The 13,795-nt window shown below is 30.5% G+C and overlaps 2 protein-coding genes across 4 annotated transcripts; both read left to right on the top strand.

Annotated features, from left to right (window-relative positions):
- Window positions 1-2,002: 2,002 nt before the first annotated feature.
- LOC127253264 (polyubiquitin) lies at window positions 2,003-6,926 on the top strand. 2 transcript variants are annotated; one of them, XM_051277745.1, is made up of 3 exons: window positions 2,003-2,163; window positions 2,817-3,956; window positions 5,793-6,926. In XM_051277745.1, the coding sequence occupies exons 2-3, from the start codon at window positions 2,817-2,819 to the stop codon at window positions 6,723-6,725; spliced, it is 2,073 nt and encodes a 690-aa protein (XP_051133702.1). In that variant the 5' UTR covers window positions 2,003-2,163; the 3' UTR covers window positions 6,726-6,926. The 2 variants fall into 2 exon arrangements, with proteins under 2 accessions (XP_051133702.1, XP_051133701.1); XM_051277744.1 differs by lacking the exon at window positions 2,817-3,956 and adding an exon at window positions 5,207-5,248 and having other exon boundaries at window positions 2,049-2,120.
- Window positions 6,927-8,152: 1,226 nt separating this feature from the next.
- On the top strand, window positions 8,153-10,989 carry LOC127253265 (protein translation factor SUI1 homolog). Of its 2 annotated transcripts, none has more exons than XM_051277746.1 (5): window positions 8,153-8,315; window positions 9,441-9,528; window positions 10,057-10,262; window positions 10,360-10,413; window positions 10,704-10,989. In XM_051277746.1, the coding sequence occupies exons 2-5, from the start codon at window positions 9,492-9,494 to the stop codon at window positions 10,746-10,748; spliced, it is 342 nt and encodes a 113-aa protein (XP_051133703.1). In that variant the 5' UTR covers window positions 8,153-8,315; window positions 9,441-9,491; the 3' UTR covers window positions 10,749-10,989. The 2 variants fall into 2 exon arrangements, with proteins under 2 accessions (XP_051133703.1, XP_051133704.1); XM_051277747.1 differs by having other exon boundaries at window positions 8,162-8,291.
- Window positions 10,990-13,795: the final 2,806 nt, after the last annotated feature.

Raw genomic sequence — 13,795 nt, 5'->3', positions numbered from 1 at the left:
TCAAATAAAATAGATAGTTTATTTGATTTATATTTAAATTTGAATTGTTTATTTATATTTTATTTAATTATTATTTTATAATATTTTTATTTAAGAAAATATTTCTAATTTATTTCTAATAAACAGTGTGAAGATTGATTTTTAAAGTACACAAATGTACCTAACACCAAAATCCGTCCAAATAATTGTAACCAAATTTTTATACCAATTATTGAAAAGAAATTTCGCATTATTGATCCGGAGACTGCACGCACACCCACACCACCGTTCATCAAACCACAAAATGCTTACTATGCACGTGGTGCCCACCTCCTACTTATAAATAGATTTGGGTTTTTTTTTTTTTTTCTTGAAATTGAGAAAATTTATTTTAAATTTGATATTAAAATAATATTTGATATAATATTTTGTAAGCAAAAATTTATCGAATGCAAAATTCAAATAGTAAAATTTAAAAAAAAATTTAAAAAAACATACCCTTAGAATTTAGTTTTTACATGATTTGCTTTTGAAATTAAAATTTTTTATTTAAGTTTTATTTTAAAATAAATATTATTAAATAAAATAATCAGTTTTACGAAAATATTAGTATAATGAATAATATTAAAATAAATTTAAAATTATAATCAAATGCACTTTTTAATTTCTCAAATTATATTATTTAATTACAGGTTTTTGAAAAAAATATTATAACATGTCCCACCAAACATTATTAAATGGTACATCTATTTATTTTTATTAAGTATATGTTTATATTTTGAATTGTTCAATTATAAAATAAATATTTGTAATATTTTAAAATTTGGTTGGGCCAACTTTCGATCACGTCAGATCATTCGAAGTTAACTGTAGGTTAAATAAATTGAATAAGCTATTTATCTCAACAATTTTACTGAAAAAATTATAGAGTTAAGCGTGTCTCGTATCAACTTGTAAGGTCAGTTTACGATTTTGACATGTCCAATTTTACGTAACTTGTGGGCCGGGGTATCATAATATTTTTAAAATATCTCACTTTTTTTTTACAAATTATTATTTTACCATCACATTATTTGTGTAAGAGTTTTTTATATATTTTTTGAATTTATTTTATTTTATATACGAAGTAATTGTATATATAATAATATATTTATAATTTAAATAAAAATTAATAGCATTTTAGTATTAGTGTATAATAATTTTTTTTAAAAATATATATTTTGAAGAAAAATTGAACAAATATAACCATGAAATGAAAGGGAGTGTTTGTTTGAGGGTTTGGATTATGATTTGAGATTTGAAATAGTAAAATTTTTAAATTAAAATAATTGTATGATATAATAAATTTGTTCACTCTAACTTTTCTTAATTAAACAATTTTATATAAATATTATTAAAAAAATATGAATATATACACATTAATATAATATATATATCATCCCTTAATAAAAAGTCAAAATTTAATACAAAATATTAATATTTTTTATATTATCAAATTGTCTGTACCATACAAAAACAATCAATTATATTTGAATGAACAGACTAAATATATTAGTATAATTTTAAAAATATATTTGATTAATTTTTTTGAATTAATTAATAATACTCCCTCCATCCAGACATGTCAGCTACACTGTAAACACTATATTTTAGGAATGATGTATAGATAATTAAGAATGTATTAGTGAAAATAATTATTTTATAATATAAATAATTATAAATTAAGATTAAGATAACTAATTAGTTTAATTAAAATTTAAAAAAATAAAATTAAAAAATTTAAAATAAGATTAAAGTATGTAATTATTTAAAAAAAAAAAAAGTGAGTGGGACGGATAAAAACGGTAACGTGGAGTATCTGGGACGGAGGGTGTATTTGATAAAAGAAAAGGTGAGTGGCATTCCAACGCCGGAATAGCGCGTAGCTTCTCATAAACTGGTAAACAATTTCCTGGCACACAGAAAACTACAACCTTGCCTTCCGCGCAAGTCATATTTTTATTGTAATGGTCGTCCGAACACGTGGCTTTATTTGATTGGGCCTCTACGTAAGGCGGTTCAACCTAAAGTCGGTGCGCACGCCTATTTAACGTGCGTTCTTCTAGCAAAGGTTTCATTGCTACGGAATTGCAGTATACCCCCTTCCTTCTCGATCCTTTGTTTCTCCCGATTACCGTCGTCAAGGTACGATTGGTTGCAGATTTGATTTCATTTTTCGTGTTACTTTTTAATTCCATTTTTCGCTCTAGTGTTTAATTTCATTGCTGATAGTGTGTACGTCGTTAAATTTGAATCTGGTGTTTGATTTCGTTGGAATTGTTGCGTCTTGAATTTTTGGTGGTGTTAAATTCTCATCGCTCAGATCTGGTTCCAAAACTCCTCTTCTATTGTTCCTCGCGGTTGGTGATAAATTTTGGTTTCAGTTTTCGTGTTTGTGTTTACTTTCCTTGATTTATTTGTCGTCGGTAACTTTTGGAGATGGATTTCCGTCGGAGATGCGTTTTTGCATCCGGATCTGAAGTATCGTTTTAGAACTCTGGTGGTGTTGACTTTCCATCTAATAGATCTGGTTCTAATACAAATGTCTTGTTGTTCTGCCTATTAGATATAGGCAATTTATTTTCTAGATCTATGTCGTTGGAATTTGTCTGCGCACACTTTGGTTTTTGTAGATTTGTTGTTGCGTGAGCTTCTTTTAGTCAATGATTTGATTTTCTCTGTAGATTCTGTTTTGCGGCGTTCAATCTGCTTAATATCAAAGATTGGATGATCTATCTATAGATAGATTGCGTTGTTGTTCAACCTTCTTACTAATTCGAGTTTGTTCCATTGTACAGATGCAGATCTTCGTCAAAACCCTCACCGGCAAGACCATCACCCTCGAGGTGGAAAGCTCCGACACCATCGACAATGTCAAGGCCAAAATCCAGGATAAGGAAGGCATCCCTCCCGATCAGCAGAGGCTGATCTTCGCCGGAAAGCAGCTAGAGGACGGCCGCACACTCGCCGATTACAACATCCAGAAAGAATCCACTCTCCACCTCGTCCTCCGTCTCCGCGGTGGGATGCAAATCTTCGTCAAAACCCTAACGGGCAAAACCATAACCCTGGAGGTCGAGAGCTCCGACACCATCGACAATGTGAAAGCCAAGATCCAGGACAAGGAAGGCATTCCTCCGGACCAACAGCGCCTGATCTTCGCCGGTAAGCAGCTCGAGGATGGCCGCACCCTCGCCGATTACAATATCCAGAAGGAATCGACCCTCCATTTGGTCCTCCGTCTCCGCGGTGGGATGCAGATCTTCGTCAAAACCCTCACCGGCAAGACTATTACCCTCGAGGTGGAAAGCTCCGACACCATCGACAATGTCAAGGCCAAAATCCAGGACAAGGAAGGCATCCCTCCGGATCAACAGCGGCTGATCTTTGCAGGCAAGCAGCTCGAGGACGGCCGCACCCTCGCCGACTACAATATTCAGAAGGAATCCACTCTCCATTTAGTCCTCCGTCTCCGGGGCGGGATGCAGATCTTTGTCAAAACCCTCACCGGAAAGACCATTACCCTCGAAGTTGAAAGCTCCGACACCATCGATAACGTGAAAGCCAAGATCCAGGACAAGGAAGGCATCCCTCCGGACCAGCAGAGGCTGATCTTTGCAGGAAAGCAGCTCGAAGATGGCCGCACTCTCGCCGACTACAACATTCAGAAGGAATCCACTCTTCATTTGGTCCTCCGTCTCCGTGGTGGGATGCAGATTTTCGTTAAAACCCTGACGGGGAAGACGATAACTCTGGAGGTGGAGAGCTCGGACACGATCGACAATGTGAAGGCGAAGATTCAGGACAAGGAGGGGATCCCGCCGGACCAGCAGAGGCTGATATTTGCGGGGAAGCAGCTGGAGGATGGGAGGACGCTGGCTGATTACAACATCCAGAAGGAGTCCACCCTCCACCTCGTCCTGCGCCTCCGTGGCGGTGCTGGTGCTGCCTTCTAGAAGGTAGTGTGTTCTGAGTTGGTAAAGAAGGGTAGTGTGTTGGATTGATCCCTATTTGCTTTGCTTGATTGATGCTGTTGGTGTGTTGTGATGTGTTTAGCGACTGTTCTGTGTGATGAATAAATTCTTCGTTCCTGCTTATCATGTCTTCGGGCGTAATGTTGCTGTTACAGTAAGGTTTGGATGTATAATGTGGATTTGGTTTGTTCTATTCTAATTTATCCAGACAAAAATCATTGCAATACGAATCGGATGTGGTAACAAGGATGGTAAGGTTTGTTTGGGTTTGGATTTGAGTTTGATGTTAGTGGTAAATTTTAGATTATGAATTAGAATATTTTAGCGGTAAAATAAGTTTTCGTAAATATGCATAGTAACTTTTATTTTTTCATTATTATTATTTATTTTTATTTTTTTATTATTATTATTCTACGGAGATAGAGTATTTTAATTTTGTTATTATATAAATTCTTGTTTAATATTTATAATTTTAAATATATTTTTTAAAAAATTAAAAATATTTAATTTTAAAATAATGTAGTATATTTTATATTTTTAATACTATTTTTTATAATATAATCAACTAATTAGTTTATTTGAAATGATATACTATAATAGTGTATTTTATTATTAAATTTGCATTTAAAATTTTAATTATTACTATGTGAGTAATATACAGAAGTTATTTTTTATTTAATTTTTTATTGATAAAAAATAAATATTTATTTTTCTTAAATATTAGAAGAATAAAATATAATGAAAATATATAATTTTTAAATATATAAAATATTTAATGGGAAGGAAACAATAGAAATTTGAAAGAGTTATCACGTGAGAGTAAACTTTAATTGGAGTTCTTCTGGAAGAGAGAAAAACCGATGTGGCATTAGTATTAGAATCAAAAGAAACTCTACTTGGGGGGTTCTGCATTGTGGATTGTCTTAGGAGGGTTACCAATTCTTTCCTTTATATATATATATATTTTATCCGTCCTTAATCCAAAATTATTTAATATTTTTTTTATAATTATTTTTATGACAGAAAAAATATTTTTATTAACATATTAATTTTATTTTATCTAAATTGGGCTCAAATAAAGAACTTGGCTCATACTTTATTCAATTGGGGGCCTCTAAGAAAGATTGTTCAACCTACGGTCGGTGCGCACGCCTATTTAACGTGCGTCCTTCGAGCAAAGCCTTGGTACATTGCTTTGGATTGCAGTCTTCTCTTTCCTTCTCGATCCTTTGTTTCTCTCGATTACCGTCGTCAAGGTATGGCTTGTTGTAGATTTGATTTAATTTTTCGCTTTCGTGTCTAATTCCCTTGCTGATTTGTGCGTATGTTGTTGAAATTCGATTCTGGAGTTTGATCTCGTTGGAATTGTTGTTTATAATTCCGGATCTGGAAATTCGTTTTGAATTATTGGTGGTGTTGAATTCTCATCGCTCAGATTTGTGCTAAGACACATCTTCTATTGTTCTTCGGTTGGTGATCATTTTGGTTTCGTTTTCTGTGTTTGTGTTTAATTTCCTTGGATTTATGTCCGTCGGTAATTTTGGGAGATGGATCTCCGTCGGAGATGTGTTTTGGCATCCGGATCTGTTTCTAATACAAATCTGTTGTTCTTCTTCCTATTCAATTTATACAATTCTTTTTCTCTACATCTATGTTGTTGGATATTCCTGCACACATTTCTTGCTATTTGTATATCTGTTGCGTGTTACTTTTTTGAATCAATAATAGGAGGTTGCATATGTAGGTTTTGCTCTCGTTGTTTAATCTGCCTTACTAATTCGAGTTTGTTCCATTGTACAGATGCAGATCTTCGTCAAAACCCTCACCGGCAAGACCATCACCCTCGAGGTTGAAAGCTCCGACACCATCGACAATGTCAAGGCCAAAATCCAGGATAAGGAAGGCATTCCTCCGGATCAACAGAGGCTGATCTTCGCCGGAAAGCAGCTCGAGGACGGCCGCACCCTCGCCGACTACAACATCCAGAAGGAGAGCACCCTCCACTTGGTCCTCCGTCTCCGCGGTGGGATGCAGATCTTCGTCAAAACCCTTACCGGAAAGACCATTACCCTCGAGGTCGAGAGCTCCGACACCATCGACAATGTGAAAACCAAAATCCAGGATAAGGAAGGCATCCCTCCGGATCAACAGAGGCTGATCTTCGCCGGTAAGCAGCTCGAGGATGGCCGCACTCTCGCCGACTACAACATCCAGAAGGAATCCACTCTTCATTTGGTCCTCCGTCTCCGCGGTGGTATGCAAATCTTCGTCAAAACCCTGACGGGGAAAACCATAACACTGGAGGTCGAGAGCTCCGACACAATCGACAACGTGAAGGCCAAAATCCAGGACAAGGAAGGCATCCCTCCCGACCAGCAGCGGCTGATCTTCGCCGGCAAGCAGCTCGAAGATGGCCGCACTCTTGCCGACTACAACATTCAGAAGGAATCAACTCTGCACTTGGTGCTGAGGCTGAGGGGAGGAATGCAGATCTTCGTCAAGACCCTGACGGGGAAGACGATAACTCTGGAGGTTGAGAGCTCGGACACAATCGACAACGTGAAGGCGAAGATTCAGGACAAGGAGGGGATCCCGCCGGACCAGCAGAGGCTGATATTTGCAGGGAAGCAGCTGGAGGACGGGAGGACTCTGGCTGATTACAACATCCAGAAGGAGTCCACCCTCCACCTTGTCCTCCGCCTCCGTGGCGGTGCTACTGCTGCTGCCTTCTAGAAGGTACTACTGTTCTGAGTTGTTAAGGAGATGTCCGGTGACTGTTCTGTGAATTGGTGTTTTTAATGAATAATGCTGTTCCTTCTATTATAAAGTAGTCATGTTTATGTTTGGATTTGATATTTGACTTAGTAGCAGGGGAGGGTCACCCTGCTAATTTATCCAGACAAAAGTAATGGTATTATGATGTTTAATACGTAAGTGGCGTGGGCAGATTCGACTCTGGATAATTTGATGTCATTATAAAAGAAAATACAATTTATATTAGTTATATATATTTATTTATGATTAATTGTAATCTAATTTTGATTTATAATTTATTTTTTAAGATAATAATTCTCGAGTTCACTAAGAACTTCTACAATATAGCAAAATAATAAATATATAAAATTCTTTAATTTTATTGATATAATAAGATGAGCTAGACGATTTAGTTGGGTTTTTTTTTTTAAAAATATATATAAAAAAGATAAAAATAAAGCCTGGTTTTGGATGAACATTTTGCTAAGAGAACTATTAGAGGAAAACAACAATATCTTTTTTGTATAATAGGTTATATCAAAGTAATATTTCAATTTTAATAAAATAAAATATGTTTTTTTAAAAATTAATATTATTATTCATTAGATAATATATATTTCTTTATTATCATCTAAATTTTTATTATTTTTAACAAAAATACTCTTTTTATTTATTAACAAAAGAATTTTTTTATTATTATTTTATCTATTTTTTAAAAAAATTATATCCAATAAAATAAAAATATAGAATATAAAAAAAAAATCCTATCGGATTAAATACTCTCCGTCCCACCGGAATTGAATCATTTGATTAAAAAAATATTATTTTTAATTAGTTAATAATAATTAACTATGATATTATTATATTTTTTTATAATTAATAATATTTATAGCTTTAAAGTAATTTAATATATATAATTAAAAAAATTAAAATATATGTTTAAATATTTAAAAATTATATAACAATTAAAAAATATATCATATTATTTTGTAGAGAATAAAATTTTTTATAATATACAAGTAAATAAAAAAAAAATTGTTTATTTATAATTAACATAAATCAATTTTATAAAAAATATGTTAGTTTTAAATATAGATAAAAATATTTATTTTTTTTAGGAAAGAGTTAGAAATAAAAAGATTTTTAGTAGTCCTATATCATTTATGATAACGATATATAATGTTGTATGTTATCTAATTAATTAAATTGATTTATATTTATTAAATATATTTTAATTTAATAAGTTTTACCAAAAATAGAAAGATATCAATGATTATATGCGAGACAAAAATGACAACGTCAATTGTGATGGTACGGAGAGAGAGAGTATATTGTTCAACAACAAAAAGTAAATAAATAATAACAACTGTAGATTTGGACGGAGGACTATAAAGAGGTGTATGTATGATGCTACCATTATATAATTTGGTGGACGTTTCCTGAGCTTTCCCAAATACGGTCCACTCTTTACATAAACCCTTCAAGTTCCTTCGTCACAACTACAGAGATCGCACCTCCGATCGGACTTCCTTCCGTTTTTTCAAGGTTCGCGCTTTTCCTTCTCATAAGGTATGCTTCTCCCAACGGATTTGTCGATTCACCTCTAAGATCTGTGTTTTTTTCTTTTTCTTTTTTTTAAAATGTTTTTGACTGAAAACTTTGGTTCTTGTTTACACTTCTATGTGAATTTTAATTTTCCAATTCTTGCTTCTTTTATTGTTTGCTGTATTTTGTGTTCGCTTGGTCGGGTTTTCGTTACGCGATTGATACACACAAGGCTTACGTTACGTTGACGATTTGTCGCTTTTCTGTAATTAGGGTTTTGCATTCAGGATTTATTTTGCTATGTCTATTTGTTGACATTGGATCTTGAAGACCTTTGTTTTAATTCTTAGGATGCTAATTTACCAATCGGATTGGCTATGCGTTTGTTCTTCCCAGATTTTGTTAATTATAAGCAAATATTTTGGAACAATGGATCATCTTGGAACTTATGCAAAACATATTTTTTTCTCTTAAGTGTTCTGTTTAAAATTGAAATCGTAATATGAAAATTTTAATAAGCTAAATAAAAGTGTTCCCTACTGAAAACATTCAATCGATAAACTATTGACATAATAGGGTGTGTTTGTTGTGGGTTTGTAAGTTGTGTTTAGGTTTTGTATATTAAAATTTTGAATGAAATATCTATTTGATTTGATATAAATAGGTGTTTTAATATAAAATTGATTTTTAATACTTTATAATATAAAAATATAGGTGTTTAAACTCATCTAAATAATGAATGGTTTTTTACTTTAAAATCAACCAACTCAACCAAGAAGCCATGGAAGCACCACAGTAGTAAACAGAGTGAACTACAAAGGCTCTCCAATTATTTCTTAAGTAAACAGCACCATCGAGGCTCTTGAGCATGTTGTAACTTGGGACTCACTCCAATCTTCGACTACCACTCTTATGCTGTATCCCCTTTTTTTGATCGCATCCCATGTTAAGCTTATTGATAAATGTTTTTTTGTGTATTTCCACATCTTGTACCCTTCATTGGTTGTTGATAGCATTATTAAACAGCATGTGTTGGATTAAGCTATTCCTATCAAACTAGGAAATGTAAGCTTTTATGTCACTAGAAACAGTTGTATTTGCTAGTTAAAAATTAACTTGACAATATCTGCTTCCTGTCACTTTGATCAGGTCGGAGCATTCACATTTACTTGACGAGATCTTGCTGCACAGCCAAATTTCATGTCTGATCTTGATATTCAGATTCCCACTACTTTTGGTACAGTGATTTCAGTTATCCTTTGGTTACCAAACCATGAATTTTATGCTCATATGAGTTAAACAAATTTTTTTATGAATATAGTATTATATTAGTTGATGATTGTAATATAAAGTAAGAGTATTTTGGAAAATATATAAGTGAGTTAATGAAGTTAGAGAAAATTTGAGTGTAAGTAGTTGTGGTATATTTGTAAATAAGTGTAATGTTAATGGTTTAAATTAAGAAGTGTATAAGAATTAGTTTTTGTTATAAATGAAAATGCATATTTTTTTATGGACAAACAAAAAAGTAAACAATTGGAATATCATTTATATCATATCAAAAAAATTTCAATTCAAATTTTTTACTATTCCCAGAACACAACCAAATAAACTAGCTTATATTATGGCAGATAAAACTGATCAAGATTATACATAATTTGATATACCCGATAGGGAGTATGTTGATGGTCCGTTAATTTGAAATGTTGTATTCTCTTTTGGAACCTCATGGGACATGTTATGTTTTGTGTTACATAATGGTTAGATGCTTTTGCTGATGCCAATGCTGAGAATTCTGGCGCCGGGTCAAAGGACTACGTCCATATTCGCATACAGCAGCGTAATGGTCGGAAAAGCTTGACTACCGTGCAGGGGTTAAAGAAAGAGTTCAGCTATAACAAAATCTTGAAGGATCTTAAGAAAGAGTTTTGCTGCAATGGCACTGTTGTTCAGGACCCTGAACTAGGCCAGGTTTGTTTTTTATTTGACCCTTAGAGCCTTCCTCTTTACATACCTTTCTCATCAAAGAGATTATAAATAGGTTCGTACTTAAATTTGTTATGCGAAGGTCATTCAACTCCAAGGCGATCAACGCAAGAACGTATCCACTTTTCTTGTCCAGGTGACCCCTCCGATTTCATTTTTTGCTCTTCAGTAATCAGCATGTTTACATTTTGGGAGAGTTTCTAAGCTATATATCTGGATTTTAGGGGTAAAATTGACTTTTCATCTTTAGAATTTACGTGCAAAAAGCAAATAAATAGATAGATCTTGAACGGTGGGAATATAACAATAATAACCATCTAATAGAATACTGTATTGTTTCCTTTACTTTCGATTTTTAAAAGATGAAGATTGGCATCCGCTCACCATTTTTTTACCTTTTCATTTTTTTGTGAGTTGCGACTACAGGCTGGAATCATAAAAAAGGAGCATATCAAGATTCACGGTTTCTGAGCTAGTAACGATCTTGGCAAATGGCCCGGTGATCTAAGGCGTGACATCACTGCTAACTATGTATGAGTCAAATTAATTGGTTAAATTGCATTGTTTTGATGGTACGATGCTCTCCGATATTGAACATTGCCTATGTTTCTTTTGCAAGCATTGCTTCGACTTTTATTAACATTTGAGTGTTGTGGCTGTGTACCATACCATTATCATTTTCTGCATTTGGTGAATTATTTTAGACCTTATATATATATATATATATATGTTTCTTTGTGGTCTGTGAGGTTGTAGTTCATTCCATGATTTCTTGTCAAATGCCTTCTAATCGGACGAGACGTTTCGACTAGTGTTTATTTGAATTTTGGGATGTTCTTTATTTAAATTATCTTTTTCTTTAATTGAAGATAGATTTGAAGGAGATCTTTCCAATGTGAGCAAATCCTTGTTTAGGAGTGACTGATCGATGATCCATTGTTTATATGTTTTTAGTGTTAATTGAGTTTTTACGGGAGTGTGTGTTTGTTTGGGGGTTTGGGTTTTGAGTTAAATATTTAAATAGTAAAAAATTTGATTGGAAAGAGTTTTATGACCTCGTATAAATAGATATTCACGTAAAGGTAAAATTAATTTTTAGTATAATATAAAAAATACAAAATATTTATTACTTCTATAGGGAATGTTATCCATATTTATCACTATTATCAAAACATACCAAAAATAAACCCCAAAAAATTTGTTATTTCATGAGTAGTAATATTCTCTTATAAAATTAAAGCCTCGTAAGAAAAATGTTACTCCTTCCTCAGTGGTATTTATTGAAAGTAAAAAGATAGCTGTGGTAACTTTGAAAAAAATAGTTTAACTGGTTTTTTCAAATAAATTCATATCTATACAAAACAAACACACTTAAAAAGAAAATCTTAAAATATAGTACTACTATTATTCTATTAGTTGAATGTTTTATTTGAAAATTGATTTAATTGTTATTTTAATATAATAAATAATAATAATTCTGTAAATTAAATAATCATTATTTTAATTTGAAATCAAAACTAAAGCAGTCCAAATGCACTTTTCTCTTTTTCATGATATACATAGTCAAAATTTTCATTAATAAAAAATAATAATAATAATAATAATAATAACAATAGTCTAGAAGTTTGACAATATGCAATAATTAATTTATTTAATAAACTTCTAGAATTTTTATACCGTGTGGGCAATGAAATAAATAGAAGAGAACGGAATATTTGAATAGACTTGGAATGCTTATTAATGACTGCTTAGAATATTCTATCATTAATTGATTAAATAATTTACCTTTCCTTAAAACAAACTTTAACCTACTAATATTACATTGTAGTTGCCATGTGCATTTCACCTATTTTCCTTATATTTATTTGTCCTATATTTTTCTAGTATTTTTAATTTGAAACATTTTTTAAATTTTGTAACTTCTTGTTAAATGTGTTTCCTTTTTTATTATTTTATCATAACTGTTTTATATATATATATATATATAATGGGGTAGAAAAATATTCCGTTAATATAAAAATAATGGCTTTATTTTTTTATAGTTTAAAATTAATTTGATTTAAATTTTTGTTTAAATAGTATTTTGATATGATATTTAATAAGAAAAAATAATTTATTTTTATTGAAGATTATTCAAATGAATAGTGTTAGTTTTGGTTTGAACTAATAAAAGAATCAATCCAATAAATGAATATGTTTGGTTTAGATTTCAAATTTAAATTAATAATTTTCAGTTCATATGGTTTTTATTTTTTATTTTTAAACAAAAAAATATTGTATTTCATATGACAAAATATTACATCAGAAAAATATTATTTAAATAAAAATTTAAATTAAATACTCAATTTAAAAATAAAATAAACTCAATATTTTGTATTAAATTATTAAAATACTTATATTGTTAGTATTTTCAAACTAATCAAAAAAATTTGGCACAGTTCCGATTAATATCGTAAAAAATACGTATATATAATAGATACCTATGTATACTAAATATCTTTTATTATATTAATGAAAAATGTGTCTTTCTTTTTTTTTTTGTGAACACATTTAGAGTGTGTGTATTATGAAAGTGTATTAATCTTGCGTTTATTCTTTTTTAGAAAAATGTATGGAAGGAAAAAAATAGAAAGAACGCACCATTATTGCACATAGATTTTTGGTTTTCCTTTTACCTCGTTAGAATAAAATATAAAAATTATATTCATTAAAAAGTGGAAGCAAAATTATATCTCATAAGGTAAATATTCATTTGATTTTTGCACATAATTTTATAAATATTAGTATTATATTAAAGTATAATAGGAATAAAGTAAAAATGACTAAAATAATCTTATTAATACATATGATATAAAGTAATGACATTTGTATAATATATTGTAAATTGTAAATGTATTTGTAATGTTAAGTAGATAATACAGTTACTAAAAAAAGGAAATAGATACTTTGTTATGGGACAGACTAAAATAGAAAAATAGATATTTTGTTATGACATGGAAGGAGTATATATGTTTCGCTTCACAACATACAATTTTTTTTTTGTCTTAAAAAAAATGATTTTTTTTCTATTTGGTAAATTTATCAAATTTCAATATAGCGATATAAATCAATTCAATTAAATTTTTAATCTTTTATACCTAAGATCCATTCAAAATCTAAATAATCTTTAATAATTTTAAATTGAAATAATTGTTCGAGAAATAACAAAATTAAAAGTAAGTCTCACAAGTAAACGCACAAGTAAAAATTTTAATATAAAATTTAACTTTAGTGTAATATAATATATAAAAAGTAAAGTGTAATATAATATATAAAAAGTAAGTATTTGATTTGATATTTATATATATTTTATTGAGATATAATATTAAAAAAAATTTAATTACATATTTTAATTTTGTTAATATATACATATATAAATGTATCAACACAATATATATATAATATACTACTTAATTTACTCACAAAATATTATTATTTTTATTTAAAATATTATTTTTATATTATTAACATTATTTTTG

The sequence above is a fragment of the Andrographis paniculata genome, unplaced genomic scaffold (genome assembly GCF_009805555.1).
Source record: "Andrographis paniculata isolate CXL003 unplaced genomic scaffold, ASM980555v1 Contig50END, whole genome shotgun sequence".
NCBI classification, from domain to species: Eukaryota; Viridiplantae; Streptophyta; class Magnoliopsida; order Lamiales; family Acanthaceae; genus Andrographis; species Andrographis paniculata.
The sequence above is the reverse complement of the archived record's forward strand: the minus strand, read 5'-3'. Positions and strand labels throughout refer to the sequence as shown.